Source organism: Rattus norvegicus, chromosome 18 (assembly GCF_036323735.1).
Source record: "Rattus norvegicus strain BN/NHsdMcwi chromosome 18, GRCr8, whole genome shotgun sequence".
Lineage (NCBI taxonomy): Eukaryota > Metazoa > Chordata > Mammalia > Rodentia > Muridae > Rattus > Rattus norvegicus.
This window is the reverse complement of record NC_086036.1, coordinates 40291850-40310305: the sequence shown is the minus strand read 5'-3', so window position 1 is coordinate 40310305 and position 18456 is coordinate 40291850. Positions and strand designations below refer to the sequence as shown.

At 41.8% G+C, this 18456-nt stretch overlaps 1 protein-coding gene across 5 annotated transcripts in view; it reads right to left on the bottom strand.

Moving 5' to 3' along the window:
• Kcnn2 (potassium calcium-activated channel subfamily N member 2) overlaps positions 1-18456 on the bottom strand; it is a 440351-nt gene that overhangs the window by 134738 nt on the left and 287157 nt on the right. For 2 of the 5 annotated variants that reach the window (NM_001309404.1, NM_019314.2), the window contains exons 1-2: positions 8891-9379; positions 8212-8307 (exon numbers count right to left, since the gene is read on the bottom strand). In NM_001309404.1, coding sequence (NP_001296333.1) covers positions 8212-8307; positions 8891-9379 — 585 coding nt within the window. Of the gene's footprint in view, positions 1-8211; positions 8308-8890; positions 11240-18456 lie in introns of those variants that run through there. The other 3 variants (XM_063277519.1, XM_063277521.1, XM_063277520.1) reach the window with 3 other exon arrangements.

The window sequence follows — 18456 nt, the reverse complement described above, 5'->3', positions numbered from 1 at the left end:
AGCAAGAGAACACATAAGTTCTTCTGATATTCCTGGAGCAAAAGTAGAGAAATCAGGGGGTGGTTAATAGGCAAGACACCCAGAGCTGTGTTACTTAATGAACAAGCAGGTGGTATGCAACAAAATGAGGCCTAATTCTAGACCTTAGCCTTGGCTCTCCCATGTTATGGACATGGATTTCAAAGGTATGCTCTTGACTGCCAGTTCAAAACTAGGACAAAGGAAGTACACAGGTCAGTGGCAGGCACGCAGTCTGGGTAAGAACCAGTGCTGGTAGGGACCCAATGCTACAAGAGAACAGAGCCCCAGCATGGGCACTGTAGCCAGGCAAACTCCACAAGCCGTTCTGAACCTGAAGAAGTGTGTGTCATATAAACACCAGCATTCTTTCTCAAACAGTACTGAAAAGCTAAGACACTGCCATGAGATAACACACTACTTAACAACATCTGAAAATATAAAGCCAATCATTTCATCCAATAATGAGTTTTGTAAGTGTCACGTGGCAACAGTTTCCGTGAAGCATGACCACTTGAGGTCAGTGATGGCCAACAAAACAGGGGTACTGTTTTGGTGATCCTGACTGGATACACTGGGGCATTTCTGACCTTGCTTGCAGAATAAGTTCACCTAAATGGACTACATCCAGAAAAATGTGATCAGGGGCATGCAAAGCCTGATGAGGAATATTCAAAAAGCAAAGCCAGAACTGGTTAATTGGGAGGGTATTTAAAGGGACCTAGGCAATGTTTAAATGTGAAAGAGTCAATTTATTCTGCTATGCTGGAAATTACAGTTTGCCATCTTTATCGCTCCTCCGCAACTGCAAACAAGGTCAGCAATGACCTTCAACTTGCCAAATCTAAAAAGCATGCCTGCTCCCCAATTAACAGACCTGAGCAATTCAACCGGGTGCAAAGTGCTCCTCTGCTTCTAGCACCCGTCTCTCCCTCCTCCACAAAGGCAGCTCTTTCTCTTTCTCTTTCTCTTTTTTTTTTTTCCCTAGGTCCTTCTTTATTCAACCTCCAGGTGTCGGAAAATGATCTGATCGCCTCCCAGCCTTCTCATTTTACTGTTCTCTCTCAGTGATTTCATCAGTTCCTGTGGGCTTAAAAAGTCTATGTTGATGATGTCTAAATTCAATTCCCAATCCAGACCTTTCTCCCAAACTTCAGATTCTCATATAGATGTGTGTGTGTGTGTGTGTGTGTGTGTGTATAGATAGATAGATGATAGATAGAGATATATGTATGTCTATAAATCAGAATAGCTTCAAATATATAGCACCGATTCCATATCCTATCCTTCACTGTGAATCTTTGGATTTTGTTTGTTGTTTTGTTTTTCGCTGTTAGTTTTCTACGGGAGCACTGAATCAAGGTGCTAGGGATGCTGGTCAAGCAATTATGCTATTGTTGAGAATAATTCCCAGTCTGCTCTTGTAAAAAATACATTTTTGTAGTTAAGTTGCCTAGGCTGGGATCTAACTCTTACACATAATACAGGTAGGACTCAAACTTGGGATCCTCCTGCCTCAGCCTCTAGGATCCCAAGAGTGCACCACGAGTTCTAGCTAATCTTTCCTTTTCTATACCGTGAACTCAACTTTCCTAGAGAGAGCCCCAGGAGTGATCTCTGCATTGGCCCTTGCCTAGCAGATACCTCAGACCCATGAATGAGTTTATCCTGCTTGCAAACCTCACTGAAGACTGCCACTCAGGCTCCTGGCCCATTCCCTCAATGTAAAATAAAACAATCCTCCTGGAACATTAAGTTAGAACATGAGTCTCCTCTATTTTAAACACTTCAATGATTTGACAACTGTACTAAAAATCCTTACCATGGCTTTGTGAAGGTTCCAGAACAGGTCCTTGTACTCCTTCAGATCTTGTATAGTACCATTCCACTGGGCTACAGTGATTTACTTAGCACAGGTTACTCCTCCTATTCCTTAGGCCTTTCACAGGCCTTTACGAACACGGACTCGATACCGGCTGCTTCCTTCCCCCTGGGTGACAGTTTAAATGCTACCTCCTTAGAGAGTCCTCCCTCATCTTTCTGTCCACAGCATCTTTAAATCTTCATTGTGGCTTTTACCAGACGTGCAAGGATTTTTTTTATTTAATTAATGTTTCTATTTTCTCCTTGCTTCACTTCCTTTGAGTGTCAGCTCTATAAGAGAAGGGCCTTTCCATATTCCTTACCATTGTATTTTGAAAAGCTCACTTTTGATTATTGTTGTTTTATGCATTTTTTCTTCTGTATTTTGAGACAGGAATTTTCTGTGTATCCCAAACTAGACTTAAAGTCACTATGTGGTGCAGACTGTCCTTGAATTCAACAGTAATCTTTCTGTTGGAGTCCCCTGGTATAACAGACATATACTAGTGTGCCTGATTAGAAAACTGCCATGTGTTGATTATGGGAGAATGAATAAAAGCAGACTTCACTTTAACACAAAGAAAACTGTCCAGCCTCTCCAAACATCTAAAACTGTTGTTTAATGATAGAACACACAGCCTGCCAGGAATAATGCAATTGACACATAGCAATTGACGAAATATTTCTATTAAGATGTCATGATGGATGTTCTCAGGGTGGGTAGGATAAGGGGCTAAAAGATGACTATTAGTCCCCTTCCTGTAAGCAGCTTAATGTACTTTCAAAATAACAAATAACGTATTATTCCCTTTACAAGAAGAAATTCTCTCTAAAAGACTCCCATAAACCCACTTTCTGATCAAATGTGATTCCTCTGGCATTAAATCAACACATGCTTCCTTAGCCTACTCTGCCAAATGTGGTCTGGGATGATGACAGTGCCCAGGGCCCCTTCCTTCCTCCTACACACAAAGTGGCCCATAAATGGGACAGATGGTCAGGCCAAGCCACCAGAGGTAAACCTGAAGCTCTACTCTCCATTCATTTGTGATGCTGCTCTGTAAACATACCAGGCTCACTTTATTTAGTGCCACAACCATTAATAATGCAGAGGGCTTTACACAGGCAGGAGGAAAGAATGAGTCCTGAGTGATTTCGTTACTACAGTATGCACATGGTCAAAAGGCTTCTGAGTGCCATCATCACTGATGGGGAGGTTATGGGCGATAGAGAATCAGTCACTGAGCTGCTAATAACATGATAGAGTGAGTGAGCTTCCCACCCCAGCATCTATGGAACCGAATAGTCCCCCTGTAGCTACAGCTTCCATCTACTTCGTAGACACAACAGTCCCTAATGTGAATCTAAGATAATTTCTAACTTTTTAGCCTTCTTAAACTTTCCAAAACCTCATTCAAACTATTAGGCATGTTATGGAGGAATAATAACATTCGAGAATATAGACATGGAGGGCCTAGTCTTTCTAAAGGGAGTTTTGGTACTAAGATTCAAACATAAAATCTTGTCAATGCTGGGCACTGAGCTATACCTCTTCTATTAATATTGAATCAGCAATATTACTGATGAAATCTATAACTCTCCTGTATCTATCTATCTATCTATCTATCTATCTATCTATCTATCTATAAACACATAACAATAATATAGATACATTATTATCCTATTATATACTACATATAAATATACAACGTGCATATACTATGTACATCACATATATTAAAATATATATAACATTTTTTAAAAGCTCCATCAGCACTCATCACAGGGCTGACAAAGCAATGCACAGAACTTCATAAAATAGTAAAGGACCCATCTACAAGAGAAGAGTGAGCCAGGTTACTAGGTGCTGATGAGAAGGAAACACCTCGGGAATGTATTAAGAAATAAAAGCAAGCTATATATGAATATAGCTACATCTAAATATTTGATTTTATGCACCTGAAAGGATACATAACACAGAGTGGTTAACTCTGAGAAACAGGCTGAGTGTACATAGAATGTAACTTCCCAGATTTTCTGGAGCCTTCTGTGCCATTTGAATTATGTGCTTGTTACTTTTTAAAAACAACAATAACTATGTGCAGTGTTTTTAGGTCTGGGAGCATCAGCCTTCTCCCTGGAGAAGTGAGAAAGCTAACGTCTCTCCTCTATTGCAGGAAGCACACAGAGCCTACCAGCCAGTGAGAAGTCAACCTTGCCTAGCTGTCCAAGAGACAGGCAGGCCACTGAGATCCCATCCTCAGCAAGCCCTCCTCCTCTATGGGGCCATGGTTTACAAGTGAAAAGAACACTTAATTCCAATATTTCCCCTTATAGAACTACATAATCTGTCTCTGAAAACAACAAACCTGGAAGAAATGCATAGGAGTTCCATTACAAATGAGCTTTGGAAAGCTAAATGTGCTATTTATCATGTAATTATATTACCAAAATAAAAATACTTTCCAATTTACTGTAGAGGGCCTGCCAGTTTTCTGAGTTCCATAAGACCCAGAGAGACCATTTAGCACTCCAAGGGGCTTTCTTTCCCATTTTCCAATCTTGCTGTGGCAAGTATAAAAATACTAAACAACGTGTTTTTGTACTCAAGTTGTTGCCATGAGGAACAAAAAAAGATGAAGATAAAAAGTTAAGAAGATTAAATGAAATCCAAATTCAAAACTTCTGAAGGATAAGATTTTCATTTATCTTTATTCTGTTAAAAAATGTATCTCCAGCCCTAATGCAGGGATGAGGACAAAAAGAAATGTCTCTGAAAAATCATGCTTCTGCTTTTGTTTCTGGAGACATGAGGTAGAAAGCTATTGATTTAGTATCACACACAAAAAAATAAATTTCAAACTGAATAAATAACATTCCTTATAGTCAATTGCATTTGTCAAAAGATGGTAGTCACATAGGCATGTGTTAAAGTGTATTTATATATGTGCTTTATTCTTGAACCTGGGGGAGGGGTGTCTGGATTTGCTGATTGATGCAGAAAGAAAACCCAAATATACACTTGAAAAAGTCCAATATCTACTTAGTTAGATATATTCTCCTACTCTGTTGAATTCTATATAAGCATTCTGACAAAAAACAAAAGAAAACAAAAGACAGTAATTTCAGTTTTGGTTGCAAGGAATGAAAGTAATTAGTGAAAGAACTATAAGTGTAGGGTATGCCTTGAGCTGTCTGTGGTACTGAAAAAATGACCCCAAAGCTGAAATGCACTATGGTGCAGTGTTCTAAAACCTCCCCACTGCACGATTTTATTCCAAGCCCTTCTACCCATGGAGTCACCTGAGCCATTTCATGTTGCCATATCGTGTATAAACATTTTATCAAAGGTCACATTGAGCCTTGCTTTCCAAGGTTCTCGGTAAAAATGTCAGGGCCTCCCTGGGCTTGGGTAAAGGATTTCTCAGGCAAGATGTTGAGACCTACCTCAGAACACTTATTTTGAGTGCAGTGGAAAATGACATCATGCACCAGTAACTTGCCCTAGATAGCTCTCACTCTCTAATCGTCATAGTTAATATGCCAAAAAACAAACAAACAAACAAACAAACAAACAAAACTGTCATTCTTGGACAATCAAGGACCTGCTCCAAAATGCACCTTCCCTGTACTCACTCCCTTACCTCAAAGATAAATCAATGTATTTGGAATTCCTAATATATTTGGATTTCTTTAAACTCTGAAGTGACTATTAGCCTAAACAATTATATGAAAGATATATATGCCCCATATGATATGAGTAATGCTAAAAAGACACAACTACTCATTTTCCATAAAGATCATAACCACACCCACCCAGTTTCTCAGAGCTTCAGGCTAAAGTATGATGTCCACTGGATAAATGAGAAGCTTCCACCTTCCCCTGGTTCTTCTTGATTGTGGGTCCAGAGTTTCTGTGTATATTTCTCATTTCTGGTTTTGTAAAAAAGAATTTAAGAACTTTTTTAAAGACCTTATTTTTGAATTATGTGTGTCTGTGTGGGTATATGCACAAAAATGCTGGGGCCGGAGGACCCCCTGGAGCTGGAGCTACAGGCAGCTGTGCAGCATCAGATGTGGGTACTGGGCACCCAACACAGTTTTGGCCTGCAAGAGCAGTATGTGCTCTTACCTGCTGAGGCCCATTTTGTTTAATTTTTAAAGAAGCACTGCAGACAAAAGTATTGGGAGAGGAATTTCTCTTGGTCAAATAATGATTTTTGTAAAAGCTGTACCCAAAATGATTAGACATTATTACCCAGGCCTTGATTTTGTAGTTATCATAGTGAGCATGGCAGGGTAAGGGGCAGCAATAAATTATAAATAAGCCCAGCTTTAAAACCTAACATTTTAATGCTTGAGTTATGAACGGTAGATAAATTCGCTGTGTGTATTCTCTAGAGAACCAACCCTTGTCCCAGCCTTCCTCTTTGTGTTGGACTGTCTAATCAACATAATAAAACTATACAAATTAGCCAACGAGGGCAGTATTTCAAGCATAAAAGAATCTTAAAATAGCTTGCATTTATTAGTTTTCCGTACATTTCTAGAATTCTTAACCTATATCAAAATTTGGGGATGCATAAGTAAAACTGGGAAACTCCTTTTATACCTGAGTTAATGTCAAAAAAGCTCACTCTAAAAGTTTTTAAAAGTTTGTGATTTTAAAAGGACATTTTGCTCTTAAAGACAATATGAGTAACCCCCATCCCAGTGGATGCTTGTTTATCTACATGTGCTCAGAGGGAACAGTCAATACTTGGAAAGTTTAAGGTCAATCAACGTATAATCGACAAGGTATCTCATTCCAGCATGGTTTAACCTAACTATGCCAAACACTCTAAGCTATTCTTCAGACCCTATAAAATCTCAGAGTAGCATTATGAGCTTAGCCCTATTCATAAACTGAATTCTTATGTTTTGAGGGGAAGCCGGGAGAAAGTACATTCAACGGTACAGAACTCTTGGTGAAGAGGCTCAGGAGGAAAGCTGGAGGAAGCTGCGAAGGCGCAATGCCTGCTTTTACTTCCGGCCCCTTCTGACCTGGTCTGGCAAGACTACTTATTGCCTCTGACTGTTTGCATTCGGAAACTAAGTCAAAGAATCATTTCTTATCTTTTACTCGTCAAGTCAAAGTGATTCAGGCTTAAAGCACAGCAGAGTACCATGGAGGACCTCTGGAAGAATCTCAAAATGCCACCGTCCTGAGGACTGCACTAAAGAATCTATATATTGTTCTAATGTTAAAAATTCCACCATGTGTGCTTTAGTCTGTCATTACCAAATACTCTTTCTACCCTCTGTCTCTCTATGCATCCCTTCAAAACACAATAACAAACAAGGAAACAAAAGGAGGTCCTTTTCCTCTCCGCATCTTGGAATTAGCTGTATCTTTATTCTGTCTGGATAGTCATTAAAATTGAGCTCTTTTATCTTTCCTGTGAACTCAGTAATTGCTAATTTGAAAATAAGCTAACTTGGCAGTAAGCCGCCTGACAAGTCCATTCAACATTTTCTGTTCAAAGCTAGTCTAAACCTACAGGTTTCATAGTCCAACCAATCTTACCAGTGACTTATGATGGCTCAAAAACAGACTTATAAATTCTAAGCCTGAAAATATCAATCTAGTTTTAAAGACTCTAGTTATCGAAAGCCCCAAACTTTAATACTTACATTTGACTGTGGGTTAGAGAAAACCACTAAGGAGACTAGTAGTCAAACCTAATAGAGCAATATAGATATTTTCTTGTTCAGAGAGCTCTACAGCATCGGCTTTAACTTTCAAGTGACATTTAAAAAGCTCGGACTAAACTAGTAGCTTGTAGGCTTTACAAACTAAATAAGCTGTTGTAAAACATGTTAGAAGAGAAGGAGGGTGCCTTTCCCATATTGATAGAAACGGTGAACTAATTCTCTTATAATTATAGCCAATAGTTTGGAAAGGCTTCCTCCCCTAATGACTTACTCATTTTTAAAAAGTGTCTTAAACAAGAACAGACACTGCTGCACAGATTCAGGATTGTGTGTATCGTTCCTTTATAAACATTTGTCTGGTGGAAGTGGATCAACCTAAAGAAGCTGGGAAAAATCTTAAGACGCTATCAAATCTATCTCAGAAAGGTCTGGCTGTTTACATGCCCCTGTCGATTCGTTTGTTTGTTTAGCTTTCTGAAAGGACAGGACAGGTGCTGAGATAACACCTCAATGTGTCTTCTGTAACCTTAAGGAAGGACACAGCTGCTTGGAAAAGGTCCCTACTGTCTTGCTTTTCTCCTATGCTGTCTGCATGGCTTCTGGTTACTCAGAAAAAAACAGTGGAGCCTGTGTTACCTGTATTTCCCTGGCGTGGTATACGATGATCAGACCAAGCAGGATGATCGTGGAGAGACTGATAAGGCATTTCAGAGCTAAAGAATACAGCGACGCCTGCAACACAGATGGTACACTTTAAGAAAGAAGCACTTTCAATCACTTTCCAGGCCAAAGGAGTCAGTTCTGAGCACGAGCACCTGGACTTGATTTAATTCAACGCAGGGGACTCGAGAAGGGGACAATCTATCTTGGCTCTGGGATACAGATTATTTAGCTATAAGGCCCCGTGAGAGGAACCAGGAGCAAGGGGAAACTCATAGCTTAGCTGCGAGCTACGCACCACCAACGAGTGAAACAAGGTACCTGACTCTCTAAAACCTAGAAGTAGCTCCGGAGTTTAAGTACTTTAGGTTGAAAGGTGCCTCCGAAACACGAGCACCGGGAGAGGAACATGCTTGCTTTCCCCCAACGACTCCAAGAGCAACTTATTAACATGCCTGGAAGGGCTGGACACGCAGCACCCGGAGAACTTAACTCTCTGAGTTGCCCAGCTGACCATGGGTGTGCGTCCTAGCAGCTTCTGCTGCTCCGGGAGGTATGCCTGATGATTCTGGAGACACTTGCGATCTCTTAGGCAAGGGGTTCCCAACCACCTGGCTCCCTCTTCAGGAGTGTACTCAGGAGCTAAAGCCGGTACCTTGTCGTAGGCGCCCCACGACAGCTCGGTCTCGATGACCATGACCACGATGCCGAACATGCCGAAGATGAGCGCATAGTCGCTGAGCCGCTTGCGCTTCTCAAACAGGGCACGCCGATGGCCCAGCTTATAGCCGATGTTCTGGTTCTTCTTTTTGCTGGACTTAGTGCCGCTGCTGCTGCCATGCCCGCTGCCGCCGCCGCCGCCGCCGCCGCCGCCGCCGCCTCCGGTGCTGCCTCCGCCGCCAGTTCCGTAGAGCGCCAGGTTGTTAGAATTGTTGTGCTCCGGCTTAGACACCACGATCTCTGGGGCTGAGGATGAGGCGGCGGCGGCAGCAGACGGGGAGGACGCACCACCACCTCCTCCTACAACCGACGCTGGGGGCTGCAGGGGCTGAGCCTCTGAGTCCATCTCGTGCAGGTTCCGGCGGGACGAGCTCAAGTTGCTGAGCGGACGCATGACGCCCCCGTTGTACCTGCAGCTGCTCATGGCTATTTCGGTGAAGGGGTTGCTCTCGCGGCGCGCCTGGGGTTGGTGATGCTGGTGGTGCGCCGGGTGCGGGTGGTGGTGGTGGTGCGAGAGAGGGGGCCCGGAGCCCAGGCTGCCCAGGCTGCCTGTGGGGCTGGCGGCGGGCTGCAGGCTGTGGCACTGGTGGTACAGGGAGGCGGACGCGGGCTGCTGCGCGTACTGCTGCCGGAGCGCACTGGCATGGCTGGACGGCGTCAGCTCGCTCACATTGAGCTGGCTGCCCCGGCGCGACGAGCAGCAGCAACAGCACGAAGAGCCCGACAGCGGCGAGGAGGTGCGGGTCCGGAAAGCGCCGCCGGGCGATGAGGTGCGGAGCAGCAGGGACAGGTTATCCCCCGCCCCCGCCCCCGCCTCCGGGGCACCGGAGGAGGCGCAGCTGTTGCACCGGAGGCATGGGCTGCTACCACCGCTGCCCGGCTGCTGGTGCGCGAGGTGCGGGTGGTGGTGAGGGTGCGGGAGGGGCGCGAAGGGCGCGCACGGTTTGTCCTGGCTCTGTTGCTGCTGCTGGCAATGCAGGTGTGAGGAGCGCGGCGGTGGCGGCGGCTGCTCTGGGAAGAAGCCGCGCTGGAACTGCAATGGGGTTTCCATGTCAGACCTGTTAAAGCTGCAGGGAGACCAGGCGGTGGTGCACCCTGCGCAATGCGTTATGGTCGGGAGCGGGGACTCCTGCTGCTGGTGCGAGGAAGGGCCCATGCCGGCTCCGGTAGAATCCAGGCGGCGAGTCCGATTGGTTGGGCGCACCAAAACAATGGGCATGACATCACCTGCAGGGACCGAGACTGAGTTTGGGGCGCGCGGGGATAAGGGGAGCATGTGTGAGAGGGGTTGGGAGGGGAACCTGCAGAATGAAAACCCCTGGGGGCTCAGGCCTGCTTCGGCCAGGATGAGGGTACTTGAGGGCAGGGATGCCACCTGCGGATCGCCCGCGTCCGGGACCTTGGTTAGGAAGACTGAGCCTCCCACCCCACCCCATGCACACCGGCGGGCTGCAGAGGTGGGAGGGAGAGCGGTAGCTCTCGCTCTACGGCCACAGCCCCCTGACTGGTACGGAACGTGCTGACCCGAAGGACCTGCCTGGGACACTGCAGCACGTCTGGCCACCCCGGTCATGGGGCAGGTGCCCAGACAGTGAGAAACCCAAGCCACTCTCCCGCCCTCTAGCCTCGTAGGGCTGCAAGGCAGCACCTGCTCTCCCCACTGTGTCTCCCCCATCGTCGTGCTGAGAGTGGGCTGCAGGCTGCTGCAAGCCAAGTAAATGCGGGGGCACCGGCTTTGGGGAGAATAAAAACAAAGTTTAGCGACTGCCTATGAGAATGTATCTGCGTTGGGAGAAAGCCAGTGCCGGAAGCCTGGCTTGGCAACCGAGGGATCACATCTGACCCAGAGCAGGAAGCTGTCCCGGTCGCCTAACTCCCCGAGTCTCACAATTGGGATTGGCGGCATTGTCGCTCCTACTCCAGAGCGCCACGGCGCGGATAGGGTTAACCTCGCGACGCCGGGGCAGGGGGAGGAGGGGGGCGGGGCCGGAGGAGGGGATCCCCGGCGTCCGGGGAGGAGCCCGCTCGGGCTTCCCGGGTCCCCCTGGCGGGGGCGGAGGGCTTTCCCCGGGAGCGCCTGCTCACATTTGCACGTTCTCCCGAACATGAGGGGCTGGCGCCCCTGGCCGCTAGGTCCCGGACTCTGGCGCTCAGGCGGTCCAGCAGCCTGAGTGGGTAGGTCCGAGGGCTACTTTGGAGGAGTAGAGGAGGTTTGTTTCAGGGTCTAGGGGCTGCTTAGCCACCGCAGACAGCCGGCTTCTCTGTTTTTCCTCTTCCTCCAGACCTGCAATACAGACACAAAGCAAAGGCGGGTCACTAATGCGCCGACGCCTTGAAAGCATCCTTGTCCAGACCAGACTGCAGTGGCCGGGCGAGGGGCCTGGTGCAGGTTGACTGATGCTGGTAGTCATCTGACTGCCAATTAATACCTGGTGATGACTGACTGAATAATCGCTGCCCTTGGACAGGGTGTTTAAACAGCCATAATGATTAATCGCTCTCTAATAAACCACTAAAAATTACACTTTGAATTTTGCCATGGTGTGTCCTTATTGAGCCATACACAAACAAAACAGTAGGAGGTCTCTTTGAGGGCTCTTGATTAATCCTCCATTATTCAGCCTTACGTTTGTATTTCCCTGAGGATGAAAAGTCCTATCTCCCTGAAGGGGGAAATAAAAGATGAAATTGGCTGGTTAAATGTTTAAAATTTGAATTGTGATTTCAGTGGGGTTTTTTGGTGGAGATTACTGTTTAACAGATTAGACCAAGAAATTAAAGCGAAAGCGGATCGCTTTCATTAGGTAATTGGAATTCTCAGCTGGATCCAATTTCGTGACATTCTAGTCAGCCGCTGCCCTAAAGTTGCTTACTTGGTATCTGCTTGTAAGTGTGTGTGTTTGTGTTCCGTGCCATTGAGTGAATAATTTACTTCTGGATATTCCTTGCAAGTGTGTTAAGCAATTTAAAAATTTTTCGTGCACACAACAAGTAAGTAGATTAAGAAGGAAAAGGAGAGAATGTGTTTAGTCCTAGTCTTTGATAGAAGAGAATGAAAAATCAGGACTTGAATTTCTCAGTGGCTCTGCTTGAGAACTGAATTTTAGTGGGTAAAAATCAAAGGCATTTTATTATCCATTGTGATTTCCTTTCTGTATCTCCAAAATAGGAAAAATAGTGTTTAGAATGAAGACATTTGTTGAATTTTTAGGGCCGCTGGTAATGCACAAATGCATATGTGAGGGGCATTATTACAAAAAATAATTCCAGTGAAAGAAGGGCGTGGTCGTCCATGCCTGAGACTCTATTTTTGGGAAGCACCATCATCACAGACATAAAGGATTTGAAGCCACGGTGGCCTATGTGAGGGAACTGTCCAACAAAAAAGAGCTGGGTATATCAACACATGTACATGACTACATCGAATTTAAAATGAAAGCTTCCAAATAATTCATCTTTTACTCTGAAGAAATTTAATTCAAGAATAAAATTTAATAAAATTTAATTCAAAAATAAAATCCACCCAATATCTTCTAGTACACTTTGCAATAAGCTATATAGACCTCTTTTTATAGATGTTCGCTGATGATTGAGTGAAACGTCTGACTCATTTTTATCTTGAGATGCTTCAAAGGAATATATAAAAATTAATATGTTCATCACCTGCTCATTAATTTAGAAAAGATTCCATAGACTTCTTCCCAAATACCACAGTGGCTGTTACTCATTTCAAGTTACACATCAGATTCTAGACTGCCTAAAATGTCAGAAGGAAAACGAAAGCTGCACCCTCTTGCTGAAGCTGCTTTGTTAAATACCACTGTCAAAGCTTCTCACAGACTTCAGAAACAAAATAGAAAACAATATTGAACCTCTCTGTGTATTACTATGTATATATCATATATAAAGTATATTCATATACATACTTTGTATCAATTTGTGTGTGTGTGTGCGCGCGTACATGTGTACTTTGGTTTGGAGTGGGTTTCTGAGATATGCAATCTTCACCTAGCCTAGCCACCATAAGAATTCATAAAATAGTGATGAGAAGTCACTGTGACTAGAAAGATGGAGAGCAGGTCAATGAGATGTTCACCGTCTTCGCATTAGAGTTGACTGACTACACTTAACTACTTCTTGCTAATACATGTTCCTAAGACAGACTGGAAGCCCTTCAGAATCATGGAAACCATGGGCTTAGAAACGCAACAGTTGTTTTAACTTTGCTCTGAAATATGCTTGGACATATTTAATAATTGTGTTAATTATGACAGGTGCCAGATTAAGACATCTTCGTTATCAATATATTTTTTTAAATAAATTTGGTTGATGACATTTTAAGTTGGAATGCAAATGTTTGTTTGCAAATGTTCTGACTTTGCTCCTGTATAGCAGTGGTTCTTAGCTTGCGGTTCACGACCCCAAAAGACCAACAGAAAACACAAGATATTTACATCATGATTATAACAGGTAGCAAAATTACAGTTATGAAATAGGAACAGAAATAAATTTATGATGGGGGGGTCACCACATCATGAGGAACTTTATTAAAGGGTCGCAGCATTAGGAAGGTTGAGAATCGCTGCAATATAGGGTTATAAGAATAAAAACAGCAATGTAATCCAATTAAAACAGCAAAGACAGTACTTTCTATGTGGGTAGTGTTTTGCACTTACATCTGCAAGTGAAAAGAGAGGGAGGGAAAAGAGAAAATACTTCAAGTAAAGATCAGTGGTTTCAGATGAGAAGCTTTCCTGCTTAGAGTTCTTCCTTTCTTCAGTTAAAGCAAGCAAGTACCGGAATTCCCCTAGATTAACACCAGAGGTCACAGTCACCCACAAAATGACTTGCAATCTGACCAATTAGCATCTCTATTTTAGCATTCTTTTGTCACCTTTTTCGGCTACAATTCTCTCTCCTTTTTTTCTTCTTTCTCTTACACTCTATGACAGGGGTTTTTCAATATTTGAAGTATATAAAGCTCATGAACAGGAGGCACACACACCTAACATAACCAACCCCTAAACACACACTTGTAGAATGGGCTCTCCAAGCCACAGAAGCCTAACTTTAATTTTCTCAATTGTCTTATTTGATTCAGAGTCCTGTTCCATTTCTCTTTATTATTTGCTTCTTCATGGGATGTTTGCCTGTACTTACTCATCTGCTGTCCCTTTATAAAAGCACATCTTGCTTGATGTACATCATTGTAGGGTTTATTTCCAAAGGCAGGCAAAGCAAGAGAACATAATATCTGTTTTCTACACTGTGTGGTTGGAGTAAAACTTTAAACCAAAAAGTACATATTTTTGAGAATCAGCTTTTTCTTTTTATTGCCTGGCTGAGTCAGTTATTTGATGGGTACTGAACCCAAAGGCTGTGATAAAATACAGCGCCTCTGATCTTGCTTTCCTTAGCCATAGATGGAGGGGAATCAGGACAGCATCAGTCATTTTCTTGGTACAGTTCCACAAAGTTGAAAGGGCCACAAAACAAGATTATTTTAAATCATGCATTCCCGAGTGTCACAGTTAACACATATTTGAGATGAACATTAAGTTAATACCCATATTCTTAATGCACGTAAAGCAGTAAACCCATATTAACCTATTTTGCAAACCCTAATAGATCATGTTGGGCTCCAGCCATTAACTTAATTAACTTTTCAAATCATGTTTTTATTGTCTCCTTGTCTTCTACCGTTTCTCAACTTATTTCTCAACTATCCACAGAAGTCCCAAGGAGTCCAGCAAAGCACAAAAGTAAAATCACATTCATTTTGCTAGCAGAATGAAATACAGATTATTTATTAAATGGATGAAATGGATGAACTTATTGGGTAATGGCGCATTTTTTTTTTAAGTCTGTGGATTTCATAAGCATATATCCCTCTGCTGTTAGACACAGAGGGGATGGGAGTGATCACTGTTTGAACCCCAGTGGATGGTACAAAACTGTTTCTTAAGTACTATTACATTTGCATCTCACAGAAATCTAGGCAGGAGGCCGAGAAAGGTTTTATCTTTATCTTCATTTTGCAGGTAAGGAGAATACCTGAGATAGAGTGTCTGCTCTACGTAAGGTGACACGGTGAGCTGCAAGGACATGCCAGATCTCTGACATCTTTTGGGTCTGCGTTGTATGTCATTTCCGCATCCTGGGGCATCCTTGGGGCCTTGCTCCATAGCAGAATAATGCATGGTTTGCATCCATTCATGCAAGGATAGACAGTGGTCCTCTGAATTGTTTTGCCACTGGCTCTTCTGTTTCCTGCGATCTTTATGTAATTATCATGATAATTTGAGACAATTTGATACAAGGGCGGAGGAAATGGAAGTACTTTATGCCTGCTGGCCCAATGCCTAATTAAAAAATATTACACAGAGAGAAGCAGGAATAGAAGTGTTTTTTGTTTTTAACAAACAATGTGATTCTGTTAGACTCAGATGTACTCCATGCTCTTTTACTGACTTTACTACCAGTCAGGGCACTCATTATTTGGGGCTACATCCAAGAAAAACGTGGAAGATAGTGAGTATTTCTTGGAACTATAGAGGGCTATGTTGTCTTGTTTTATACAAATGAGAAGGAGAAGGTCTTGCTTTGCAACTTGAAGGACTTTCCCTTCACATGTGTTTTTTTATTGCATCACAATTGGAACATTTAATTATAACAATAGCTGCTTTTAATTTATTTCTGTATGCACAGTAATGATCTAATGCTTATTAGAGATGAGACAAGTATCCTGGTCACTAAACAGGATTGAAATTTATGTTATATAGCACTCTGTTACAAATAACCTCAATATCTAGAATTTGACCAAAAACTAGAGCTCATAGGAGTGCAAATCCATGTCAAGAAACCTGTGGTGGTTACTCTTAAGTGAGTCATACGATTTCAGTAATCCTAATTGATTTTCTGACCCACTGCATATCAAAAGCTTAAAATATAGCCAGTAGTAAGACATACTTTTTAAGTCTGATAAAATAAACTAACAACAGCAATGTGACTGGTTAAGAAACTAATTGCATTTGTAAACAATATTTAATACACATTACAATTCGTAGAACATCAGAACTCACAACACAATTAGAGACAAGTAGTCTTTTATACATTAATAAATTTAAGCACCATTCTTGAATTCATGACTAAATAAACATATGCCCCAACGGTAATCCTAGATGATTGAAAGAAACTTAAAATAGTGAGGAGAGGATTGCTCATAATCCTAGCACTAGGAAGTGGGCAAGGTGAGTAGATTTCTGTGAGTCTTGGCCAGCTTGGTAAAATAAAATTCTGACCATTTTAATGAAGAGTTCTAAAGCCTTTTTGGTTCCTGCTTCATTCTTCATTTTAATCAACAGCAGGTTGAAGAGATTAAAATTTCTTGAAACTTTCTTAATTTGGCCATAAAACTAAAGCTAAGAATAGCCAAGAATAAGCTCTTACAATTATTATATTTTCAAATTACATTTTTGCATTGATGATATATTTTATAGAAATCTTTTAAAAATTTTCCATAGCATTTTATTGTCATGGATATGTTCTTTTTTACTTGATCCAGGATGATGAGTTTGTTTCCTGAGGTCTTAGATTTTGGAGTAAATAACTTAGTGAACTGAAATGATTTAAGCCAGGAGGTGGAGTCTTCTGGTTGTGATATAATGCATAAGTTATTTGACCCTGAAATAACTTTACATTTCTCTAATTTACATGCTGTTTCTAATGGTCATCCCATCCATGAAAGTTTCCACACAGACTCTATTTCATCCCCCTTTTTATCCCTAATTTCATGTTCAGACCTGAATGTTAAATCGACATCCACCTTTCTGTAGGAATTTAACATCTGTTTTAAGTTCTCTGTTTGAAGGCAAACCTATTAACTTCTACAGGCATTTGGATCAATGGTTCTCAACCCGTGGGTTACAATATCCAGAGCCATTGGAAAACACAGACATTTCCTTGGTGATTCATGCCAGTAGCAAAACTACAGTTGCAAAGTAACGAAAAAAATAATTTAACTATGGGGATCATCACAACATGAGGAACTGTGTGAAATGGTCACAGTATCAGGAAGGTTGAGATCCACTCCTTTGGATTATCGTTCATTTCCTAGTTGAAGTATTTCCTGGTCTCTATTGATGGTGAATGAGTAAAATAAATGGAGTATGACCATATATACATGAAGAGGTGGTAGTCAATCTTTAAGAGGAAGGAAATTCTCAGTTGGCAAGGATGAAATGGGAAGACAGTGAAATAAGCCAGATATAGAAGGAAAAAATAGTGCATTATTAGTGTGAGAAATCTGAAAAGGCCAAATTCATAAAACTCAAAGAATAGAATTATGATTATGAAGAACTGAGGTGTACAGAAAATGAGGAGGTGTTGATCAAAGATTCATTTCTGCAGGATTCATAATTCCTGGGTGTCTAATGTACAACAAGGTAACTAGAGTAAATACTAAAGTATTTATTCTTGAAATATGCCTAAAGTGGATCTTAAGTCTACACACACACACACACACACATACACACACACACACGCCAAACTATAATTCTGATATAATAGATTTTTTAAAAATTTTATTGGATAACTATTTCATATTTTATATATAAAATCATGTATACTTTATATTCAGTTTTTCTCTCTAGAAATATAATTTTTCTTTCGGCTATTGATCATTTTTATTGAAAGATAGCTGCTGCTTGTTGGGGGGAGGGTGGTAATGGGGGGAGGATGGGGAGGGGTTAGGGGGATGTTGACCTGGAAACCGGGAAAGGGAATAACAATTGAAATGTAAATTAAAAAATACCTAATTTAATAAAGGTTGAGAGAATAAAAAGAAATCAAATTAATTATGAACTAAAACACACACACATTTTCTCTCTCTACATATACATATACATATATATCACATATATACATATGGTAACATCTATGTGGAAAAATATATTCATATATATGAATATATATAGTGTGTTTGTGTTTACATTTATACATATATGGAAATTTTCTGATCACAGGGCTTTGGTGAAGTATATTTTACACCATGAAGTATATTTTAATCGTATTATTTATTTTTATATGTGTGGGTGATTTACTTGCATATATGGCTGTGCACATGTATGCAGAGCCCTTGGAGGCAAAACAAAAATGCATCAGATCCCCTGAAACTAGATATACCAACTATTATGAACATCATGTGGGTGTTGAGAGTCAACCCTGAGTTCTCAAGCAGATCCACCAATGTTCTTAACTCCTAAGCAGTTTCTCTGTAATAAGTCCTAAGTCATTTCTACAATATAGTATAATTCTCTTGTTGAACCTTTGGTAAAGGCAATTTAAATGGGACACAATTGAACAGTGAAAATCTGTTCACGTTTTGGTACATGACCTATTTGTGTGTGTGTGTGTGTGTGTGTGTGTGTGTACATAAATTATTGAGAAATAGAATCAACGAGATAATTTTTTAAAACCATGTTGACTTTCATTTGTGTCAGA